The 22,406-nt window shown below is 48.4% G+C and overlaps 1 protein-coding gene across 6 annotated transcripts in view; it reads left to right on the top strand.

The window, feature by feature from the left end:
- The window catches only part of LOC103180398 (astrotactin-2), a 390,078-nt gene that overhangs the window by 245,860 nt on the left and 121,812 nt on the right, over positions 1-22,406 (top strand). For all 6 annotated transcript variants that reach the window (XM_042337318.1, XM_042337320.1, XM_042337323.1 and 3 more), the window contains 4 exons: positions 9,735-9,859; positions 11,019-11,123; positions 12,247-12,426; positions 21,923-22,188. In XM_042337318.1, coding sequence (XP_042193252.1) covers positions 9,735-9,859; positions 11,019-11,123; positions 12,247-12,426; positions 21,923-22,188 — 676 coding nt within the window. The remainder of the gene's footprint in view (positions 1-9,734; positions 9,860-11,018; positions 11,124-12,246; positions 12,427-21,922; positions 22,189-22,406) is intronic.

Here is a 22,406-nt window from a genome sequence, read left to right as displayed (position 1 = left end):
CTGTAAATTGCTACGATTCGTTGATAATTAAATAAAAACGTGCAGCGGTTCTGTGTGGAACTGGCTTCGCTAAAGTCCCAGCAGAGTTGTTAAACCGAAGGTGTTTTTTTATCACTAGTACTCTTGGATGGTCTCTCGATGTCGCTTATTCCCAAAGCACACTCTGGGGGTCCCCCTCCTTTGCTGCCAACCTGCCGCTAATACTCTCTGGAATCAATAATACTCCCTGTATCCAACCGTTCCGGTTACGTCTCAATTAGCATCCTGTGCGTGCCTCACAATTTTCAGGATTGTGTCCCTTATGTGTCCCGCGACCAAGTTTGTTTCGTTATTTTATGAGCTGTGTGCGTCCCTCCAGGGAAGGAAGGAGCAGTGTGCATTTCTGTTTCCAAAGAGACGAGGAAATTTCCACGTGTAGGCGTGTGGGACTCTCAGCTTGTCTTGGATAGGTTTCTGCATGGGCCAGGATAACCCGGCTGACCCAAACTGTAAGTGGCTTAAATAAATGTAAGTTATTGTCCATCTGGTTCAGGGCAGCATCTGTCAGCCAGTATTTTGGCTCGTCCATCCGAGCCAAGAAATTGGTTGAACCGTGAAGAACAAAGTCTAACGATGCCTGAAGTCCAAATCCATCAATGTGCGACACATCCCTTTCACAACCAGAACAATCAGTGTCTGGTTCTCGTGTTCATTGCACCTCGAAGGCTTATCAAAGCACCTTTGGAGGGGGATGTAGTGGAGCAAATGGGTAGGAGGATTTGGGGCGGGAGTAGCGAAAGGAAAGATGGGGGGGGGGGGGGGAAGGGGGGAAACGGAGCATTGCGAGAGAATTAATCCAGAGATTCCACTGGGTTTGCGAATCTCCTATTACTATTCCGTACATGCATTCGGCTTTGCTGTGCAGACGGATGAACTGCCAACCATCAGCTGCAACCTAATGGAGTGGAAGACAAGTCTGTTAATAGCAGCCCCCTCCCTGCCCCACAGGGACAACACTGCCCCCCGCTGCCCCCCTGGATCCAGTCATTCCAGTTAATGTGCTATTAGCATTCTGTGCGCGGCTGCTTCCCTTAAGTGTCCGCGAGCAAATTTGTCTCGTGATTTTATAACGATCTACGGAGGCTCTTCATTGATTGTTTGGAGACTTCCTCCTGCCCTCAGCCGGTGGCAGGAGTGAGTCTGTACACCTGAGAGTCAGGACTTCACCATCAATGGGCGGCCAAGTCTGTTTTTCGTTAGAGCTTTTTTGTTTAATAGCGTTCCAGTTAATGACACCCCCTTAAAGGCGATGGATAGTGAGAGGTCGTGGATGTAAGATCCAGCTCTTTGATGGTGCTTTCCCTCCCCGCCACCTTGGCTCCCCTCCACCCCCAAACTTGGGTGTGTCCAGCCAGTACTGATGAGCGCTTTCGGACGTCCTACCTGATGTGAATTGTAAGTTTGTACCATAATATCGGGTCGCACAACAGCTGTGGAAACTGCCTCGATTTCCTCTTTACATCAGGCACGACTGCTAACTCTGGACATGGGGCTTTCCTCCGTGTTTCCAGGGCTTTTCCCCTTCTCCCCTGCACGGTATCTGACCGCCCCCCCCCCCCCCCCCCCCCACTGTTGTGAAGCTGTGAAGCGCTCTAAGACATTATCCTACTTGAAGGACGTGAAATTGTTGTTCAAACCCCTCTCCGCTGTTAGTAACCCACCTCTTAAGGGTTACTTTTCCTCAATACTGGCTCATTGAGTTCTGTAGGATTGGGTTCCTTCAGTGGTACTCGAGGGTGTTTGGTAAATCCACTCACGGTGGGGTGGAGATTTATTCTTACTCTGAAGCAGGAACCCCAAGCAATTATTTTCATCCGATCCAACGCTCTCCTAAAACCGAATGTTCCCTTCAGCCCAATGTGCGTGAGCTGGTCTCTGCTGCGTTATCAGTGGCCTTTCTGACGTCAAGGTGGACGAGGCGAAGAAGTAAAGCGAGTCGCGATGAACAAAAGAGAGGGTGACGTGGGGGGAGACAAACAAGTTCGGGAGAAAAGGCAAAACAGATGGAAAACTTTTTACTGAAACCGGTCAATAGCAGTGAGAGGAATGAGCTGTTTCTGTGTTGCAATCCTTTCCTGGCTCCTTGTAGCTCATCACTGTGAGTAGAACGTGCGCTGATTGTGAAGCAGAAGCTCATTACTCCGTTCTCGACTGGCTCGTTTCAGCGGGGGGGTGAGTAAATCAGTTTGTCTGTAAATAACGAGGTGTCTGGTTGCTTTAGAACAAATTATTAACGAAAGCAAAGCATCTAATGAAAGGTTTTGCTTTACGGATCCCAACTTGTGTGCCAGTCTCACTATGTGTGACTCGGAACGACCAGAGATTGATAACAGGTTGTCGCAATTTGCTTCTGATTGCAGCATTTGTGCTGTCAGAATATCAGTCTTTGGAAAGAGAGAGAGAGAGACAGAGAAAAAGAAGCAATTGTTAATCTGTTTTTGATGCTGCTTTTATGGAAATGAAGAGAACTATTGCTTTTCCTTTTGCAAATACCCAGCAAGCCTCTTTACTGTTCATAGATTCATGGGAATTTACAGAGCGAAGGGGCGTCATTTGACCCAGTGAGTCTGCATTCAGCGTAACATGTACGTTAATCCCACTGCCCCACCCTAACTCCATACTCCTTTAATATACCTGTCTTACTTCCCTCTTGAAACCTTCAATGGACTCTGTCTCCACCATCTTGATTGCTTGGCAGAGCTTCCCACCTCCTTTATTCTACGAGGTCATGGGATAAGCTCACCAGACGAGACAGTTTCCTCTGTGTGAAAGACGCCATCTATTCGCAGCTTGTCGGTGAGCTTCCTTGTGGGTTTTATTTCTGATGGAAATATCACCTCCAGCGTAGTTTGATGCAACTGGGCTTGAGGCGGTTGTCGTTTCTGGCGAGATGTCGGGTGAGAATAGCCGGGGAGGTGTGGAATTGCCAGAGGCACTGACTTGCCTTGTGCTTGTTTGCCTTCACTTTAATTGGCGAAGCCTCTGCATCAACACCGCCTTTATAAAATCCAATTGCAAAGAACTGTGACAGTCGATCAGCCTTCTGTTCTGCCATTAACAAATATAAACACATACGTCAGGCGGACACTGATTATTACGCAACCTGGAGGGGTCTGCTTATAAAGCCCGGGCGAAGGGAGCTAAGGCTGGCTTTGAACGCTGACTGGCCAACTTCCTTCGCGTGTGGTCTACGCGTGTGGAAGCGGCACCAGTGTCACTTCCGGAACGCAAGGCGCAGGAAATGCCGCTGACGTTGCATTCTCGGGGTGGGGGGGTGTGAAGAGAGCTACGTCGACGTTCTCTCACGTTCTCGTGAGGTGCTGGATCGAAAGAGTTACTGAACCTGATGGCCTGAAGCTTTCACAGTCGCTCTGAATCATCTCTGGATTTATCATCCATCTCCACCAATAATAATTAAGCTCCTTCAAAGTCTGCCTCACTAACTCCTTTAACGCAGAGTATTTAAGCCACGGAATATTTCTGAAATTGGCAGTAAATGGCTGGGAAACTTGCTCGCAGTTTAATTGTTTAAAGTGGTTGTATTTTGCAAGGTGTGAATTGTTCACGGAATTGCAAATTAACTTTGGCCGAAAATTATCTGAAGTAATTTGCTGACTTCTGTTACAATACCCTTTACCCAGTCAAGTCACTTCACAGTATATTCTGCGAAGCGCTTTGAGACGTCCCATTGACGCGATACGGCGCTACAATCAAATGCAAGGATTATCATTATCCCGGTTGGTGCCGGGTTTGCTGGGGTCAACGTGGGGAGGTTAGATTGGCCACTTCTTTTCCCTCTGGTTAGGGAGGCAAGAGCCAGCCAGGCTTCCTGCTCCTGGGCCCTCAACAGCACCCACTACTGGTTGTATTTGGCAGCAGGCTTTGGGGATAGGGGTTGAAGATGGGCAGATTCAGCTGTGACGCCCTCCACGGAATAATACTAATAGTAGTCCTTGCATTTGATATAGCTTATCATGTCTTCCCGAAGTCTCGAAGGCCCTTCACAGAACATACCGTAAAGTGAATTGACTGCATATTTTGTGGGCAAAACTCGACAACTAATTGCGCACCGCAGCGTCCCACAAACACTCGCGGATTGAGCGACCGGGTTGGTGGAACCTCACCCCAGCGATGGGAGGGGGGGGAACCAGTGAACGAGCGTCAATATCCCAGTGGGAAGGGGGAAAACGGGGGAGTAATTAGCGAAAAACAAACAATTGGGAAGGCAAAGGTCTGAAAGAAAAGCTGATTACATTTTAATACAAAGCACGGGAAGTTCCGACCTCACTTTTTGGATCAAGACCCGTACGCGGGCTGACAACTCCGCCATTCCTTCTGACCTTGCCTCCCTTTTTTTGTTGTTGTTGTTGTTTCTCGCGATCTCCTCTGGCGTCGTCGAAAATGAACAGCCGAAATAATGAGGTCTTGACAAGTTAATTTTGAAGCAATCAATTCTATTTTCTCTCCCCTGTTGCGCAAGGGTTGGCTCTAATGGAATCCTGCACTGAAGGGAACGTGTCGTGCTGGCAAATTGATAAAGGGCTTTGACAGTTGTAAACTATTTAGGTAAAATAAGTGGGAACTTTTATTTTTGAGCGACCAGAAAACAGTTGTAAGGATGTTCGTAGATGGCAAAAACTGTGCTGTGTGTGTGTGTGGTGTGTGCATATATGCACATGTATGCAAGCGTGTGAATCTGGCTCCGTTGGTAGCACTCTCGCCTCTTGAGTCAGAAGGTCGATTAAACCCTAGAGGTCGCAGTCTAGGCGGACGGACACTGACCTGCACTTCTGGGGAGAGTGCTGAATTAATTGTCAGCGGTGCTGTCCTTTGGATTGGACGTTAAAACAAGGACTTGTCTGGTTGGAGATTAAAGATCCCCTGGCACTGTTCAAAAAGAGAAGGGAAGTTTCTCTCTTTCCCCAAATAAAATCGGTTGCTCACTTCATGGCTGCTTGTGGGATTTTGCTGTCTGCAAACTGGCTGCAGCGTTTGTCTAGAAATGACTCAATCGCTGCACTTTACCTCATGTCCTGTGAAGTGGTGCGAGACGTCCTCCTGGAAGTAAAAGCCACTGTCGCCCTTACCAGCACGCAGTCATTTCATTGCAGCATTCGCCAGGAGGCAAGTGTGTCACTGGCTTATTGTCGGATCCAAACCCAGTTGACACCTGCGCACACATTCACACACCATGCACGAACGCACGCACACACACACACACACACACACACACACACACGCACACACACACACGCACGCACACGCGCAATCCAAAATGTACTTCTTTAAGAACCAGAGATTTCTTGAGGTCAGTAATAATTGTGCTTATTCCCAGTTAATAGAGACAGACAATTTGGCCGCCCTTCCCTGCTCTCACAGTAACTTTCAAAGTAACGGAGGTCTCAGTTTAACCATTATCACGCTAGGCAGGCAGACACATCCAAACAAATCGAAGCCAGGCTTTCCTAGCAATGCCCTTATCATCATTAGCACAATGAACACATCAGCGTACAAATTACTCAAGAGTTGGGAAGATAATCCGTCAATCCCTTTCATTTCATGCAGCGAAGTTTCGTCAGCCTGTTTCACCTCCTCCCCACAAACGCGAGTCTATTTTCATTCCCGCTCACTGCTTTCCTTTCGCTTCTAAGCCCCTGAGCTCTGGGTGAACATCCTATTGATTCCTCAGCAGCATTCTGGGTCAACTATTCTACGTAGCGTCCAGAGTTTGGCAAATTGTTCAGGTTCAAGATCCTGTTCCTCACTTGCAAAGCCCTCCATGGCCTTGCTCCCCCCTCACTCTGTGACCTCCTAACCCCCTACCAACCTGCCCGCTCCCACCGCTCAGCGGGGTTCGGCCTGCGTCACGTCCTCCTCCTCGCTCGCCCCATCATTGGCGGGCGGGCTGGCCTTCAGCCATTCTGCCTCCACCCTTTGGAACTCCGTCCCGCAGCACCTCCACCTCGCCCCCTCCCTTTAAGACACCCTGCCCTCCACCCTCCCCAATCCTGAACCCCAGCTCGGGTCCGAAACACTGATTGTCCAGTGCCTTGAAACGTCCTTCTGCCATGAATCTAGGATCTTGAACTGTATCCTCTGTGTGATGCGAAGCCAGTGGAGTCAGGCGAGGATGGGGGTGATAGGGTCACGGAGCCTGGTACGGGAGAGGACACGGACTGCAGAGTTCTGGATGATCTGCAGCCTGTTGGAGGGAGGCTTTGGGGGGGAGAGGCCGACAAGCAGGGAGTTTGCATAGTTGAGCCTCGATGCAATGAATAATCCTTGCGTGTTTTTTTGAATGCGTGTGCGAGGGTCTTGGCGGCCTGCGGCGTGAGACAGTGGGGGAGCCGGGCGATGTTGCGGAGGTGGGGGAAGGCAGAGCGGGTCATGGCACAGATGTGGGGTAGAAAGGATAGTTGAGGGTCAAACGAGACGCCAAGGTTACGGACTGCCTGGTTCCATAGACGCACACTCCCACCTTCTGCTTGCCTAGTCAAAAGATTTGTTGTCAAAAGGTTAACAGATAAGCTGTGGAGCGTGTAATGTCATTCAATATCAAGGTGGTTGTACAGTACAGGAGAAATTGTTTAATTTTCTCGGTGGTTTATCTTCCTCATGATATGAGGCTGCCCTCTCCTGAGGACGGAGTGACACTGCACCCAAAACAGACAAATCCCACTTTCTCAGCATTTCAAAGCTTCGGAGATTTTATAAATTCTTAAATATAGCTTTAATTAGGACGATTCTTTTTATTCATATATATATATATATATACGTATACGAGTTCCTTATAGGAATCTGTGTTTCGCCCACAAAATACCCAGGAGTCTTGCCCTCTCGTGGCAAGGTTGCATTCGTTAATGCTCAAACGCTGATAAAATGAGGTGTTTTGGCACGAAAATACACCACATCTCTGTTGCGGATGAGCTGCTAGAGTCCGCTACTGACGGAAAGCTGCCAGGCTTCAGAGCTCAAACAGGTTGATTATGGGGTGGGGGGGTGGGAGGAGGGAGAAGGGGAGGTTGGTTTACCAACATAATATAGACCCAAAACAAGAACAACAGTTTGTATTTACACAGCGCCCTTCACACAGGGCAGAGTCCCAGAGCGATTACAGTGGCGGATTCTGACAACGAGCGGGTGGGGGGGGGTGGCGGGGGGGGGGGGGGGAAGGTGACCTTAAGGACTGACTCCTTTTTTTTAAAATATAAGGGGCTTTCATTACACCGCGCGTAATGTCTCTAAATGAGGACGTGGCGAAATTAGCAGCGAGACTGCGATTAATGTCAGTCCCTTTGCAGTGACATTCAGGCACAGCCCATCCATCACTTCGCACAGAGCGCACAGAGACACACACACACACACACACACTGCAGCCGTCATTGGTATTCAGCGGGTGTGCGCTCTTCCTCGTGTCTTTAAATCCAACCCGGAGAGCGGAGTGGGTTAAGTTGTCCCAACATCCTTCTCGTTTTGCTCGCGCAGGTCAATTTTCGGAGCAGAGTCTTGAGGGATTACTGATCATCCCAGAGTTTGCAGCTTGCATGGGAGCGATCTTTCAGCGTGGCAAACGTCTCAGCCGGCATCAGGAAAAGCATCCATCAACCCCGCCAGACGATCCCAGAGTGTATTCCCTCCTCCCCTCCTTCGCTGGGCAGTAAGCCGGGGAATTAGAACTTTGTCGAGCTCTTTAATGCGCCCCAAAACCCAAGCGCGAGGCCTCTGTCACAGGTGACGGATGAGTCAGTGAAAGGGGCCGATTGACTCTTAGCCCTGTGCGTAATGCCCTACAGCCAACGCATTACCACCTGCAAGCTCCCACCTTAACCCGCCTTCAGCGGGAATCATTTAGAGACCGTTCCGATTGCCCGGCTCTTCCCTGCTGGAGCGAACCGAGACTTTGGTCGGAGGCAAAAGTAAGACTGAGGGATGGGGTGGGGTTCAGCTTCACAGCGAAGCCCACTCTGTTCTGTTTTGTCTCTCTAAGCGCTCCCGAGACACCGCTCCCTCCGCCTGACGGCTGCTTTGTATTACTAATCGAATGGATTCACAGCTCTGCTCACTTCTTCCCCCTCCCCCCCTCCCACCTTCCATCTAGAAACCTACCTGTTCGATCGAGCCTTGAGTTAACCCCCTGCCCCCCCTCCCACCCACCCCTAACCCCACCCCCGACTCAGGTTCACATACCGTCTCCAGTGAGCTCTTTGAGACATGACTGTTGCGTGATGGATCCTGTATTGAACACGAGCTTTTGTTTTTGTGCAACGTTTACCTTGACATTGGGTCACGGGCGTGATTGAGGGCGGGTGAGACGGAGCGTTATCAGTCCGTGGTGACGGGCGTTCCAAAAAACAAAACAAAAACATGCCTCGCCACCTTTAACCCCCTTCAGCACAAATCAACGTCCCTTCAAGCTCCTTGTTTTTGCACTCTCGGCTTTTTCTTTTCAAATAAAACAACCCCAAGAAAGCCCCCCCGACAAGGCCGTTTGCAAAATGGGCGCCATTCCGCTGGTCACTCGCTTTGTGGCTGTTCGCGGGACATTCCTGCAAAATGGGATTCAGTTAATTTACAGTGTCTTTTCATCTGAGATAAGACGTCTCAAAACGCTTCGCAGAATACACTGTAAAGTGAATTGACTGCATGTATCGCGGGCAAAATGAGCCACGGGTAACCATAAAACGCAGGGACAGAGAACAGCCCAGGGGTTGATCGCGATAAAGCGAACAACGTTTAAAGGCATCAGGATTGAATACATTTAAATAGAGACCGCTGCAGTATAGAAACAGTCCATTCAGCCCAAGAGAGTCTGTGCTGGTGTTTATACCCCACGGCCCCTGCTTACCCAACTCTCCCTTCCCCTCTCCTCTCTTCTCCCTGATGCATACATCAAGTTTCACGAATTGTAGGAGAAATAAATAGAGACATTAAAAGGAAAGCTGTTCCTCAATTACCTTCTTCACAACATCTCAATCCAGGCAATCTGGTCGCCTTCATTAAATATTGGCACACATGGCAATTGTCCAGATTGAATGTATTTACAGGGCCAACTTCATAGGGTATTATTTGCTGGCAAACATAATTACAGTGTGTGAGACAGCTATTTATTGAACAGTGCAATTTGCCTTTGTAAACATCTTTTGAAGACCGAGGTGCAATGAAATGAGGCTGCAATGAAGCCTGGAGTCATGGCTTGTAACGAGTTCGGTAACTTTGCTTCGCGAAAGCGTCTCTCTCTCTCTGCGTTCCTGAACTACTCGCAGAGTTTTGCAGTAATCAGCCTCTACAAATTGATAGGCTTTGCGGTTGCACAAAGGGTGGGGCGGGTGGGGGGGGGGGGGAGCTATGAGTAAGGGTCCTGGATTTGATGAATGATTGAGGAAAAAAAGTCTATCTGAGTTTGACTTTGAATTTCAGAGGACATATATTGCATTTGCATCAGTTCCCGAATTCAATAAGTTCGGCTTTACATCAATACAGAGAGTGCGATTCTACTTGCAGTCTCGCATTCGACGGCGTGACTTTCGGTCTTTCAAAAAAGTGACAAAGATTTACACCAGGTCCGTCCAGTCTCCATAATCCTCATTTAACTTTCAGGACAAAGAAAATTAAACAAGTTTGGGTTTCTTCCCGATTATTATTTGCCGGTTGTCAGCTGAGCGTCTTGACACCGAGTGTCTGTCTCCTTTCTTCAGAGAGAACAATTTCATGAAGGATTTCCCTCAGCTCGCCGATGGCTTGGTGGTCATCGCTCTGCCCGTTGAAGAGCAGTGCCGAGGTGTTCTGTCTGAGCCATTGCCAAACCTCCAGTTCCTCACAGGTAAAAACCACTCCCTCGGGGTGAGCAACAACGATAATTGTCCTTGCGTCCGTTCGATTGAGCGCCTGAGCACTTCGTTGCAAAGTCTCGGAGCCCTTCGCAGGACTTAAGGACTGCGTAGTTTGTAAGCCAACGTGACAGCCAGTTTGCACACAGCGAGATGTCCCCACAGACGACCCCAAAGAAAAATGAACAACCGATTATTATTTTGTTTTGTAATCTGGCCAGGACACAGCACCAACTGTGAAGTTGCCTTGAGATGTTTTTAAATTTTAGCTCTGGCGTCAATTCACAAGGAGTTTTATCAATAGCAGTGGAAATGTAAATCGCCCGATGCTTCGAGGTAAAAATGTGCAATGTTGCGTAACCGATTTGATGTGCTAATTATCACCGGTGATCATTAAACCACTCATGATGGCTGTTAATGAACCATTTACACCTGGTGACACCTTACCACATCAAAAGGTTTATGAACCACAGCAGACTAACCCTCACCCCCCCCCCCATCTCACCCCCCCTCCCCTCCCCCCTCCCCCCCACAATGCCTCCACACACAGTAAACACAGACATGCATTCTAGAAAAATCAGTAAGGATATTGATGCCGGTGTAGGAGATCGATAGAACCCCACTGAACCTCCTTTATCCACCACCGCACCCCCCCACCACCCCCCGCCGCCATCCCTCCTAAACAAACACAACACGACTCTTCATGTTGTGAGACGCACACATCTCCTTGCCTCCTGCTGCTTTTATGGGCCAGGCAGGTGGGAAACCGCCATCATTACCAAGTAAACAATATCAAAAAAAAACTTGACGCTACGATGGTCTGTCAGATGTGCTGGGGGGAACCTCACGAGATCGGTACGGATAGAGAAGGATTTTTGGCCCATGCTCTCGTCCCTCCATCCCTCCCAACCCGACCGTCCTCCCATCGCAGCACCAACCTGCTTTTCTAAATGAATCCCAGCTTCCTGGCCTCAACCGCCCCCCCCCACCCTGGCAATTTGCTCCAGCCGTTAATTCCAATACAGTGCAAATTTACATTTATCTCGTGGCGTCCACGTTCGGGAGGATTTTCGGTCTCAAAGCCCTTCGAAGTTTCCCCTCTGGTTCCTGATTTTACCGTAAAAATAAAAAAGCCTCTTGTTTATTTTCCAGGCGACGCCAAATACAGTGAAGCTACCGGCTACCCCATGGTGCAGGAGTGGAGAGTGAGAAGCAATCTGTACAAGGTCAAGATCAGCGCAACCACCTTGTCTGCAGGTAAACTCAGCGTCCTGGATATCGCTGAAAGAACGCAGCAGCCCATGGTGCAGCCGTGTCAGTGGAGAGATGCTGAGTCGAGCCCAGTTACGTACAGGCAGACCCAGGCCCCCCCCCCCCATTAAACAGCGGGTCCGTATACGAAGAGCAGCAAACGTCTCGTGATCCCTTCTGCGTAGGGATCGTAACGAGCAACAATGTTAGAACTAGGAAACACAATCAAGGAGGGAGTCAGTGCCCAGAGTGTACTGTGCACGGTCCTCTCTTCCTCCAACCGCAGTGAATTATCAGTAAAAGGTCAACGTGTGTGTGTACGCGTGTGTGTGTGCGCGCGGGCGTGTGTATATGATCGTTTTGCACACACGTCGCTGAGTTTATCCCGAAACGCAGCTTTCCCATCCCCTTGGTAGGATTCATGTCACACACTCCAATCTGTCTGCTCAATTCTCTGCATTAGGCTTCAATTCAGGTTTCTGATCAACGCGTTTTCAAGCGTTTGATTTTTTTTATTATTTCGGGGCCACTTCAAATCTCATTTTCTTTTTCAAGTTTCACGAATGAATCTTATTTTTCTTCGTCAGCGCTGACAGCTGTCCGATTCATTTAATCTCTTAGGTAGAGGTTGCGTGCGTGTGTGTGTGTTGGTGGGGTGGGGGGGGGCGGTCGGGGGAAGGAGAGTGCAGTCAAAGAGAAATATTCTCAGACGTGTCTTTAAAAAGTTAAATCCTGTGAAGCGGTATGAGATGTTACGACGACATGATACGGTGCAATATAATAATAATGATAATAAACCTTGCATTTGATATGGCGCCTTATCGCGTCGTTAAGACGTCTCAAAGCGCTTCACTGAATATATTGCCAAGTGGATTGACTGTGTGTTTTGTGGGCGAAACACGGCAGCCAATTGCACACAGAGGTTTCCCACAAACAGTCGTGGGTTGAGTGACCAAATGACTCGGGTATTTATTTTTTTGGAGGGGTCATTGTCTCCGGCGATCTGCCAATCGGCTAACAATCCAAATTATCAATATCAAACACAAGTATTCATTTTATTTTTGTGATCCACTCAGTAACCGCGTATTTTCCGTTACTCCCCACCCCCCCCAACCCCCCCCCCCCGCAGGCTTTGCCAATGTGCAGAAGGTCTTGAACGGGGAGAGCAGTCGGGAGGAATTGATTGCCATCATCCAGCAGTACGGCAGTCACTACATCACCGAGGCTCTGTACGGCTCTGAGCTCACGTGCAAAATACACTTCCCCAGCAAAAAAGTCCAGCAGCAGCTTTGGCTCCAGTATCAGAAAGGTAAGCTCGCCTCGTGGCTTGTTTGGTTGGCGGGCGTCACTATGATGTGTCGGGTCCTGCGGGCAGTAAAGTGGGGCCGGTTTTGGTTTGTGCTTTTGAAATTGTATTAAGAAAAATAATAATAATAATAATAATAATCCTCGCATTTGATACAGCGCCTGATCACGTCTTCGAGACGTCTCAAAGCGCTTCCCGGGACACGCTGTAAAGTGGATGGACTGTATTTTGTGGGCGAAAGGTCTTCAAAGGAGGAAAAAAAAACATGTTTTGCAGGTTTAAATTATTATGTTTTAAATTAGACACCCGACCAAAGCTGATTTACTGTCTTATCTCTCCCTCCCCCCCACCGCCACCTTCCCCACCGCCGTCCTGCAAGTTTTTCTTAACATGCATCAGTCAACAGGGAGCACTGCAGCCCCTTTGAAGGAGAAGCTCACAATAACAGGGAGGTGATGTGTATTTTCAATGTAGAATGCCACACTGTGGTGAGGTTCGTGTTCTACCTTCAGTGCTGTACACGTGCAAAGTGTCCTTTTCCATCTCTTGAGCTTCTCCAGAGTAGTTGATCCTCAGCGATAGGGCAGGAGCTTCAAGGTGATCGGTCAGTCGGCTGTTTGTCAACGTTTTGAACGTTGACAAGTCAAACCTAGAGGTACATGGACTATAAAAGCAAAGGGATAATGTTGATGCCTGTATGAATCGCTGGCGCAGTTGGGGTGAAGCGCTCTGGGACACGACACGATATAAATGCAAGCTGTTGTTGACGGCATTGCGTCCAGTTTTGGACACTTTGCGACAGGCATGATGGCAAAGCCATAGAAAGGCTGCAGAGAAGATTCACGAGGATGATGCCCGCAATGAGAGGCTTTACTTATGAGGGAAGCCTGAAGAATCTGAGGATCTTTTTCCCAAGAGCAGAGAAGGTTGAGAGGAGGCCCTGATGGAGGTTTTTCTTTAATTATGAGTTTGTTTGTTTTTACTTGGTAATTGATTTGATTTTCCTGCGTGAGTTAAGAATCCGTTACAAACAGAATCAGAGGTTGAGAGGGAAGAAAACAACTGCGTTCTGTATAATCATCGCTAGTAATAATGTTAATCATGTTAACGTTACATTCAATGCAGTATTACATCGTAAGAAACGCCTGAAAGCTCTTCGCATGATATTAATGCGAGGTGTAGTGACTGTGCATTTTGTCAGGGACCCTGCAGCCCGATTTGCGCGCAGCTGTGCCCTTGCCACGCATCGAATGACCCGATTTATTTTTAATATCAATGCATTATTAAGCGGAAGATCTTTGGCCAGGACAGTGGGAGAAAACTCCCTGAGTAGGGATAGGAATAGAACTAGGGCGAGTTCCTTCCCGATCAAATGACGGAACAACACCGGAAAGAACCCAGCGCTGATAGCTCAATGCTAAGCTGTGGGCTCGGTGCCCAAATTTAAAGACTGTCTGGAGCCAGAGCTCCAGGTTCCTGTTTTATAGGCAGTGTCTTCAAGGTGATGACAAGACCGGGTGGTTTCTGAGGCATTCGAACCCTATACTCTCCTTCCAAATAGCTTGACGCGGCTCAGACTGGCCAGCCTGGCTCACAGCTACATCTTCATCAGTTGGAAAGTCGCAATCGATTTCCACGTGTAATGTTTCCAACAGTAATTAAAATTAATCATTAAAAATATCCTTTGCATTTGATGCAGCGCCTTTCGTGTCTGGAGGGCGTCTCAGAGTGGTTCGCGAGATGTACCCTAAAGCGTATTGACTTGTTTTCTGTTGGTGTTAAAAACATGATGTACACTCAGAGGGGGAATCTTTTTTTTTTTACTTGATGTTAATCGAACTTGAATTAACTTGGGTAAGCGACCAGCAATCGAGCAATTTTCAAGGGACATTCGCGCAAAAATAAATCGTCCAACTTTCCCCCTTTATGCATCTTGTAATTATCCTGAGTTTGTGCCCTGTGTTACTGATTCACCAAAGAGTGAAAATTATCTACCTGCAAAATACAGCCACTCCACCGTGAAACCCTGTGAGGGGTCCTCCCAGTGTGAAAGACGCTGTACCAAATGCAACGGTAATTATATTTAACAACCTGCAATCCTTCCGTCAAATGCCGATTTCCGATATTCTTTTTGAATGTCGGTTAGCTGCGCTGCTTTGACGCCCACTTCCCTCTGTAGTTTGTGGATCGTGTATCCTGGTTGTAACAGCTTTCGCCAGATGGTATTGGGTGTTGTGTATAAAATAACACAGAGACCCATTTGATCTGACCTGCCTTTTCATCGCAACGCGAAGTGTTGATTCCACTCAGTCTGCGATGCTCGGAAACAGCACCAGGGGGCACTCGCCACTCACGGCGGGAACCAGACACTTTCAACACTGGTATCAGAAGCACCAACTCGTCTTTTAATTAACTCTTGTTAGTTCTTTTTATTTAAAAAAAAACCAGCAAAGGAACATTTCGGGTGATCAGCAACTTCCCAACCAACTTTCTTTTGTTGAAGTTTGCACTGTGGCAGAAGGAACATTTGATATTATATTATATGATATATATATGTAATATTTTTTTTGGGATGAACTGCTGTCGAATATTCTACTTCATGAAGAGCGATTGCCATTTAGGCAGATCTCAAATCAGCAAAGTGTCGAGTTGACTGCGAGCCAAATAGGGCAATCAGTTACCAGGGGCTGATGGGTGAACAGAGTGATCAGGTCTGAATCTGACTAAATTGCATGATGTAATTTGAGAAATTGTGGAAAGCGATCTCATAAATCAGAGGTACGATACCGTGATCATTGGTAAGTGTACTGACCTTGGCTATCGGAGCCCATAATGGGATTTCTCTGCTATAAGCAGACACCGCCAAGGTCGGTATATATGTACCCCGTAGAAAACAATCCTTAGATGGGCGAAAAATATCCATTTGGATGAACTGTGTTTGTGTGGGATAATGATAGTGGGTTTTGATAACAATTTGTCAGGATATCAATTTGTTCACACACACCCTCTCCCCCAGCCCCCCTCACACGCACACCGACACACGCAGACTATGCTTCAAATGCAACACAAGTGGCATCCTTTTAGCCTCCTGATGGAAACCTCCCACAGCACTTTCATGCGGCTTTTTCGAACTAACTTGTTGGGTGTCTCTTGCTCAGTTTTCGAGCTCAGTTTCGCTCATCCGAACCTCCATAGTTCGAAGAGAGGAGACCTTTGCTTCTCTGCCTAGCATGTTTGTGAACCCAGGTTCTCTAGGCAACCCGTTTCCGATACGAATTTTTTTAAAAGAAACTGAGATGCACTCACCTTGAGAAGAGGAATATTATGTGGCGTGATAGGCCCAAAATGGCCAGGTATATCCCTGTTTCTCAAGTGTTTTAGTTTAATTTTATTTCCGTCAATGTAAAAAAAAATCTACCTTCCTTCTGTCTTCTAACATTGTCTCCGAGGCTCGGCAGCTAACCAGATACCAAGCCTTTGCCAACACTGTACAGACAGGTGTGTGAAGGCGACTGGCTGTGTTCTGGTTTACATTCCTCCATCCCAGTTCGACCCCACTTCCACCTCCTCCCTCCCTGGTGAAGTCTGCAGTCTTCTTCAATGCTGCCGTTGCCCGGACTTTACATTTTTGTACAAATCTGTTAGTTATTTGCGCAAAAACCTGTCTCATCTCTTCTTTTTGTCTGCAAGTTTGTCTAACAGATGTCGGCAAAGAGAGAGAGAGAGAGAGAGAGAGAGGGAGACAAGACAAAGAATGTTTATTGCATCTGATCTTTTCATTTCTGAACACTCGTAAACTCAGCATATCTGAGTCACCTCCTCCAAGGTTCTCCCTTCTTGATACTCATCTCCTCTCCCAAAGTCGGTGTCTCCCTGGGTGGTGAGGAGCGATGCGGTCTTTCTTCACAGGAGGGTCTGTTCAGGAAGGAGAGAATTTGGCTGCTGGCCAAAGCCTTATCCTACCCCCTGTGCGGTGTGTCTACCTAACACAGTCACTACATTTCACCGAAAAACGCTGCAAAGTGCTTTTCGGATGTCCTCCCGACATGATTATTATTATTATTATTATTATTTGTGCATAATTTCTAGCGGAAGCCAGTGGAGTACACAACATCGAGATGTCTCAAGGACTTCACTGGATTTTGTTGTGAAGTGCAGTGACTAATTTGTAGGGCAATGCTGCAGCCAATTTTGTGCCCAGTGATGTCCCACAAAACAGCCACGGAGTGAATGACCAATTTTATTTGGGAGATTGTTGGCCAGGACATCAAGAGAAATTCCCTTCCCTTTATAAACAGCGCTGTGGGATCTTAAATGTCCTCCTGATCAGGTAGACTAGACAGGGCATCAGTTTCATGTCTCATCCGAAGGACAACGCAGCACTCCCCCACCTCCCTCTGCCCCCACCCCCCTTCCCCCCCACTCCGCGCCCGCCCAGCACTGCACTGGAGAGTCAGCCTAGACTGTGAGCCCGGGCATCTCAATTGAGTCAAGTGTCTGAACCTCTGGCTAACTCAGCTCAGACTATGAGTCAGACTTGCAGATTTCCAATCTGTATTGCGTGGTGCGTCGATGTCCACTTAACCCAGCGTGAAAGGTGCTTCACCAACTGAAAGCATTATCATTTATTATCAGGATCGAATCCAAATGCAGTTGATGCACAGACCGGCTACTGGCAATTGTCACACAGACACGAGGAGAGTTAAGCAAGTACTCTCTCTCTGTGTACACGCACAAATATTGTTTATCATTCACCACTTTGGTTAATGGAATCAACATTTCATCTGTGGCTTGCTGGCAAAACTACTGGGAGCACACAGTTTGAATTATTTACTGTCACACATCATTATAGGTATGGATGTGCAATTTTATTCATGGAATTTGCTGAAAGAGATGTTTTCCAGTAAGCGAGTACTGTACTTAAGAGGCCTAGGTTGTGTGGTCAGGAAAGTAACATGGGGGGGTGGGGGGTGGGAGGAAACAATGTTCTGTCTGAGAGTGTTATTATTAATAATAATAGTAATTTTGCATTTTATCACATCATTGAGGCGTCTCAGAGCGGCTTCACAGAAAATACCGAATTGACTGTACTTTGTGGACTTCACGTCTCTGTAAAGTGTAATTTCTCTGGAAGGTGTAGTGACTGTGTATATGCAGGCGAAGGCGGCAGCCAATTTGCAGCTTAGCCATGTCCTGCCATCAGCATCGAAGTGCACAATCAAACGTTTTCCTTTGTGTCTGGGGGATTGGCGACCAGGGCACCGGGAGAAGCTCGCTTCTCTTTTCGAGTCGTGACACAGGATCTTTAACGCGCCCATAATTTGACGTCTCATCTGAAGGACAGCACCTCCAACAATGCACCCCCCCCCCCACCACCACCCCCCCCAACCACACAAACACACACCAGCACGACATCGGATGTCAGCCTATACGAGAACAACGCAGTTGATAATTATAGATCTAAAGGGATACAGTGAGGTGACCTGTCTCTGAAGAATTTCACTTGTGGTTTCTTAAACAGGAACCATAATATAATGACATCGCTCCAGATCAAAGTATATATATATATATAAAAGACTGGATTAACTCAACAATCGGCAATTTACAGACATAGCCGGCAAATTAACATCTGGCTATCAAACTCTATAGCTGCTGCCAGTCAGTCAGTCAGTCAGGAAAAGATTCTCTTTGGCAGAAGATGATGCTCGTGGCATTGGGAGCCCCTGTTGTTTGGGAAAGGCGGAGTGACTTTCTTCTAAGCAAGTGGAAACCTGATAGCCAGAGGCCAGAGGTAGTGCCAGGGTCTGCCGGGCTATTCCCAGCTCCACTACCCTGCTGTGGTCGACGACACACAGACACTCACACACAGACGCTCTCACACACGTACAAGGTTTCACACACGCTGCTTTGGTTCCCGACAGACCCATCTCTCTCACGGCGAGAGCCAAGCTGTCACGGTTCGAAAGACGAGCAAAATGTTGCGAAACACAGAATAATGGAAGCGTGAGCGCAGGAGTGAGCTTAGACCCATGCTTTGTTTGGAACGAGCGTGAAGAGTGCAACGAGTTCACATCCTCAGCCTGAAAGCGTGCTCTACACTTGCCAGTGGAATTATTTTATCCTCCCCAGTGTGCGGGTCTCACGTCAACGTGTGCTCGTCTGAAGGCATGTCAACCTGAATTCCTTTTGATAGCGAATCACAGATGACACTCGCTCTCTCCTCTCTCTTCTCTACTCTCTCCTGGAACTTATCCAAACTTCTAAGCTCCACCCCCAACCCCTCTCCCCCCTTCCACCCCACCCCACCCAAAGTCAGTTTAGGGGGACATTAAAAATCCCATGACGCTATTCGAAAAGAGAAGGGGAGTTTCTCCCGGTGTCCTCGCTAACGCTCTGCCAGATAAAACGGCCGGTTGTGGCACATTGCTGGCCACAAGTTGGCTGCCACATTCGCCTGTCATCCTGCGATACTATCATCAGTATAGGTGGACTTTACTCGTGTTTAGCCTTGACGGACGTGTTGGTAGACGCCTTGAGGACATCACAGCCCAGCTCAGTCCTGTCCTCGCCAGAGAGTGAGCGCACATGTGATGGGGGGTGGGGAGAAGGAAACCTTGTTCGAGTTCTATCCTCTCTCGCTCGTGGGGCAGACATTGGGGATGGACTGACTGACTGCGTCAGCCCAACTGGAATTAACTCAGTGGGATTCGAACCTGCAACCCACCGGTCTGTGAGCACAATGAAGCCCTGAAGCTTTATCCACCAAGCCATCAGGGCAGCAGATGTTCTGTACGAGTGAAGGAGATTATGAACAAAGTTAAAGTTGATTAAAAACGATCCATAAATTACGAATTTCACGGGAGGCCTCGGTGACCAGCGCAGTTAATGAGGTGACTCTGCTATTTGGTATTGTTCCGCAGGTTGTGTGTGTGCGTGCGCGCGTGTGCACGCGTGCGTGCGTGTGCACGCGAGTGTGTGTGCGTGCGTGTGTGTTTAAGTGTGCGTGCGTGCGTGCGTGAGTGTGTGCGTGCGTGCGCGTGTGTGTGTGTGAGCGTGCGCGCGTGTGTGTGTGTGCGTGTGTGCATGTGAGCGTGCGTGCGTGCATGCTTGCGTGCGTGTGTGTGTGTGTGCACAGACGAAACGCTCTGGCAAGTTTTCAGTCAGACCGGCTCAGCTTAACTTTGATCTGTTAATATACAGCTCTGTTTTATTGCCAGCTTCAAATGATAAGAGATTTTCAGCGGATTGCAGAGTGCAAGAGATTCAGGAGAATAGTGCAAAATGCCAAAAGCAACTTGTTTCAGAGCCTTCTCTTCCCTCCGACCCCTCACATTACCAGGGAGGAGGGAAAAGTGATGGGGGCGGGGGGTGGGGGGCGCGGGGGGCGATGGAGAGCCATTCTTAAGAAGCAAAGTCTGACTTCTGGTCTAAACGACCCAGTGGTCTGCTTGAACAAAACCGCAGTTAAGCACCGAAAAGGAGATTTGAGGTATTTATATATATATATATAAAAAGAATTGGCTTCATCTCAGAGCCATTTAGTGGGGTTTAATCGAGCGTCACATTTGGCATCAAAAATCATCAAGGTTGCATTTCTGCAACCGATACCGTGCTTCTCGAGTGTCTTCGCTCCCTCCAAATCATAAGACTGCGATTTCCGAAGCCACCAAATATGCATTTTTCTTTAAAATTCAGAAGCTTGTGGGTTTGAAGCCCCACGTCGGACATTTGTTTGATCCCATATGGTCTAAGCTGTCTCCCCCTCGCCCCCCCCCCCCCCCCCCCCAATGATGGTGGGGAGAGCGCTACCAAGGAGAAGGAAATCCCTCCCGGTGTCCTGCCCAACAATCCCTCCAGATAAAAATTAGTCCTTCACTTCACAGCTGATTGTGGGACATCGCCGTGCGCAATCTGACTGCCGCGTCCGTCTACAGAACACACAGGACCCACGCTTTACAGTAAATCCTGTTCAGCTGTCTGAGGCGTCTTAATGACATGATAAGGGGCTACACAAAATCCAAGGGTTATTATTATTATTATTATAAGAGGCTGCCCTTGAATTGGATAAGAAAGTTGAGAAAGACCGACAAATTTGCCAGCGACAGTGACTGGGGTGAATCAGTTTAAATGGCAGCGGCTGTTTTCTTTCTTTTGCTCACGTGGTGAGCCTCTCTGAGCACTTCATACAAGGTGCGACGTGCCCTTATTCTCTATGGAACCCTCCATATGGCTCCGCGTGAAATTTGGTAACGGAGCCAATTCGCATTTCGGGCTTCCTTTTTGCCTGCAGTTTCCGTCACCAACCCGGTGAGGTTATCTGCCCTGTTGGGTACGTCTTTAGTGATGTCAGCAGTTTGATGGCTGTCAAACTCGCCGTGCTTTTGAGGAAATGTCGGCGTGCAAGAGCAGTGGTTTCTCCAGAGTTAAATGGAGAGGCTATTTATTTTTTTTGGGGGGGTTGCTCGCTGACCGTATCTGCTCAGTAAGCGAGACATCACTCACTAAATGGCTGCTATTGTTGCTGCTGCTCCTTGGTGCAGCGATTGAGCCTTGATTTAATGCAGCAATTTGTTTGTACAACAAAGCCGGCACTGACTTGTTAATTATGTACCCTCCCTTTCTCCTGCTACCCCCCCCCCCCACCACCCCCCCCCAAGGCCAACTCCCTACTCAGCGCAACTCCCCTCCTTTCAAGCCAGTCCCCGGCTCTTCCTTTGCATTAACTCCGCTTTCGAAAAATAGCCTCACAAATGCAAACCCCAGCAAATTAGGAAAACTCTTTTAATTCCCGTAATGGATCAACGCTGATGCTGGTTTTCTGGTACGTGCTGCATTGAGATCAGCACGACTGTTTGTGGGGACGCTGCTGTGGGCAATTGTCTGCCGCGTTTCACCCACAAAAAGCACAGTCACTCCTCTTTGCGGTCTGATCTTTCAAGCGCTTTGAGACGTCTCAGCGACGTGATAAGGCGCTGTATCAAATGCGAGGATTATTATCATTAATAAAGCAAGTCTCGGTGTGTTTTTGCGCACGGGTGCACTTCAGTAGTCAGGCATTGTACTGGGGCTCAGTCAGCGAGCGAAAGAGCTGTGAGTAGGTGAGAGCAAAAGCTCTCGGCATGCTTTCCAGTCCTGAGGATCTGTATCAAAAGGAGAACGAGCCTGCCCTAGACTTGCTGGATTCGTCTAATAAGTTGCTGGCGGAACAATGGGCCGCAATCGAGTCTTTGATGTTTAATACGCTCGTGGGCACGGAATAGGTTGCAATATATCTAACATCAACTATTCAATCACTTGACTCTCAATGAGGAGGTCGTAAGTTCAACCAGCGGATCTACCCATCATTGGAGCGTGTTCTCCTCGGCCAGGTGAACACTGAACTTGGAGCCTGTGTCTGAAAGGTTTAGAGTCCGTCCCTCTTCCCTTCCCCCCCCCCAACCCCCAGCCCCCACCCACCCCTCCAAGATGGCGATTTTTGACACTTTGATTGTTTTTCCAGAAACGACCGAGTTGGGCAACAAGAAGGAGCTGAAATCCATCCCGTTTATTTCCTACCTGTCGGGCCTGCTGGGCGCTCAGATGCTGTCGGACGAGCAGCCGATCACGGGAGTGGAGATCGAATGCGAGGAGAAAGGCCAGTGCCCTTCCACGTGCCACCTTTGCCATCGGCAGGGCAAGGATCAAGTCAGCCCGAGCCCAGTGCTCCTAGAGATTACCCACATTGAACCGCTCTACTACTTGATAGAGGACAACATGACCAAAGAGGTGAGTGACCCACAACAACACCCGCCACTTTCATATAGCGTCCTTCACAGAGGGTGACATCTCGAAGCACCTCACAATAGCATCCACCTGAGCAGGTAGACGGGAACCTCAGTTTAACTTCTCAGCTGAAGGGCGACACTTCCAAACATTGCAGCATGTTATGGCTTGACCCCGTAACGTGACCGAGTGCTCCCAACTTGCGCGGTGCAGGGAAGTAC

This window comes from Callorhinchus milii, unplaced genomic scaffold (genome assembly GCF_018977255.1).
Source record: "Callorhinchus milii isolate IMCB2004 unplaced genomic scaffold, IMCB_Cmil_1.0 Scaffold8, whole genome shotgun sequence".
Lineage (NCBI taxonomy): Eukaryota > Metazoa > Chordata > Chondrichthyes > Chimaeriformes > Callorhinchidae > Callorhinchus > Callorhinchus milii.
The sequence above is the reverse complement of the archived record's forward strand: the minus strand, read 5'-3'. Positions and strand labels throughout refer to the sequence as shown.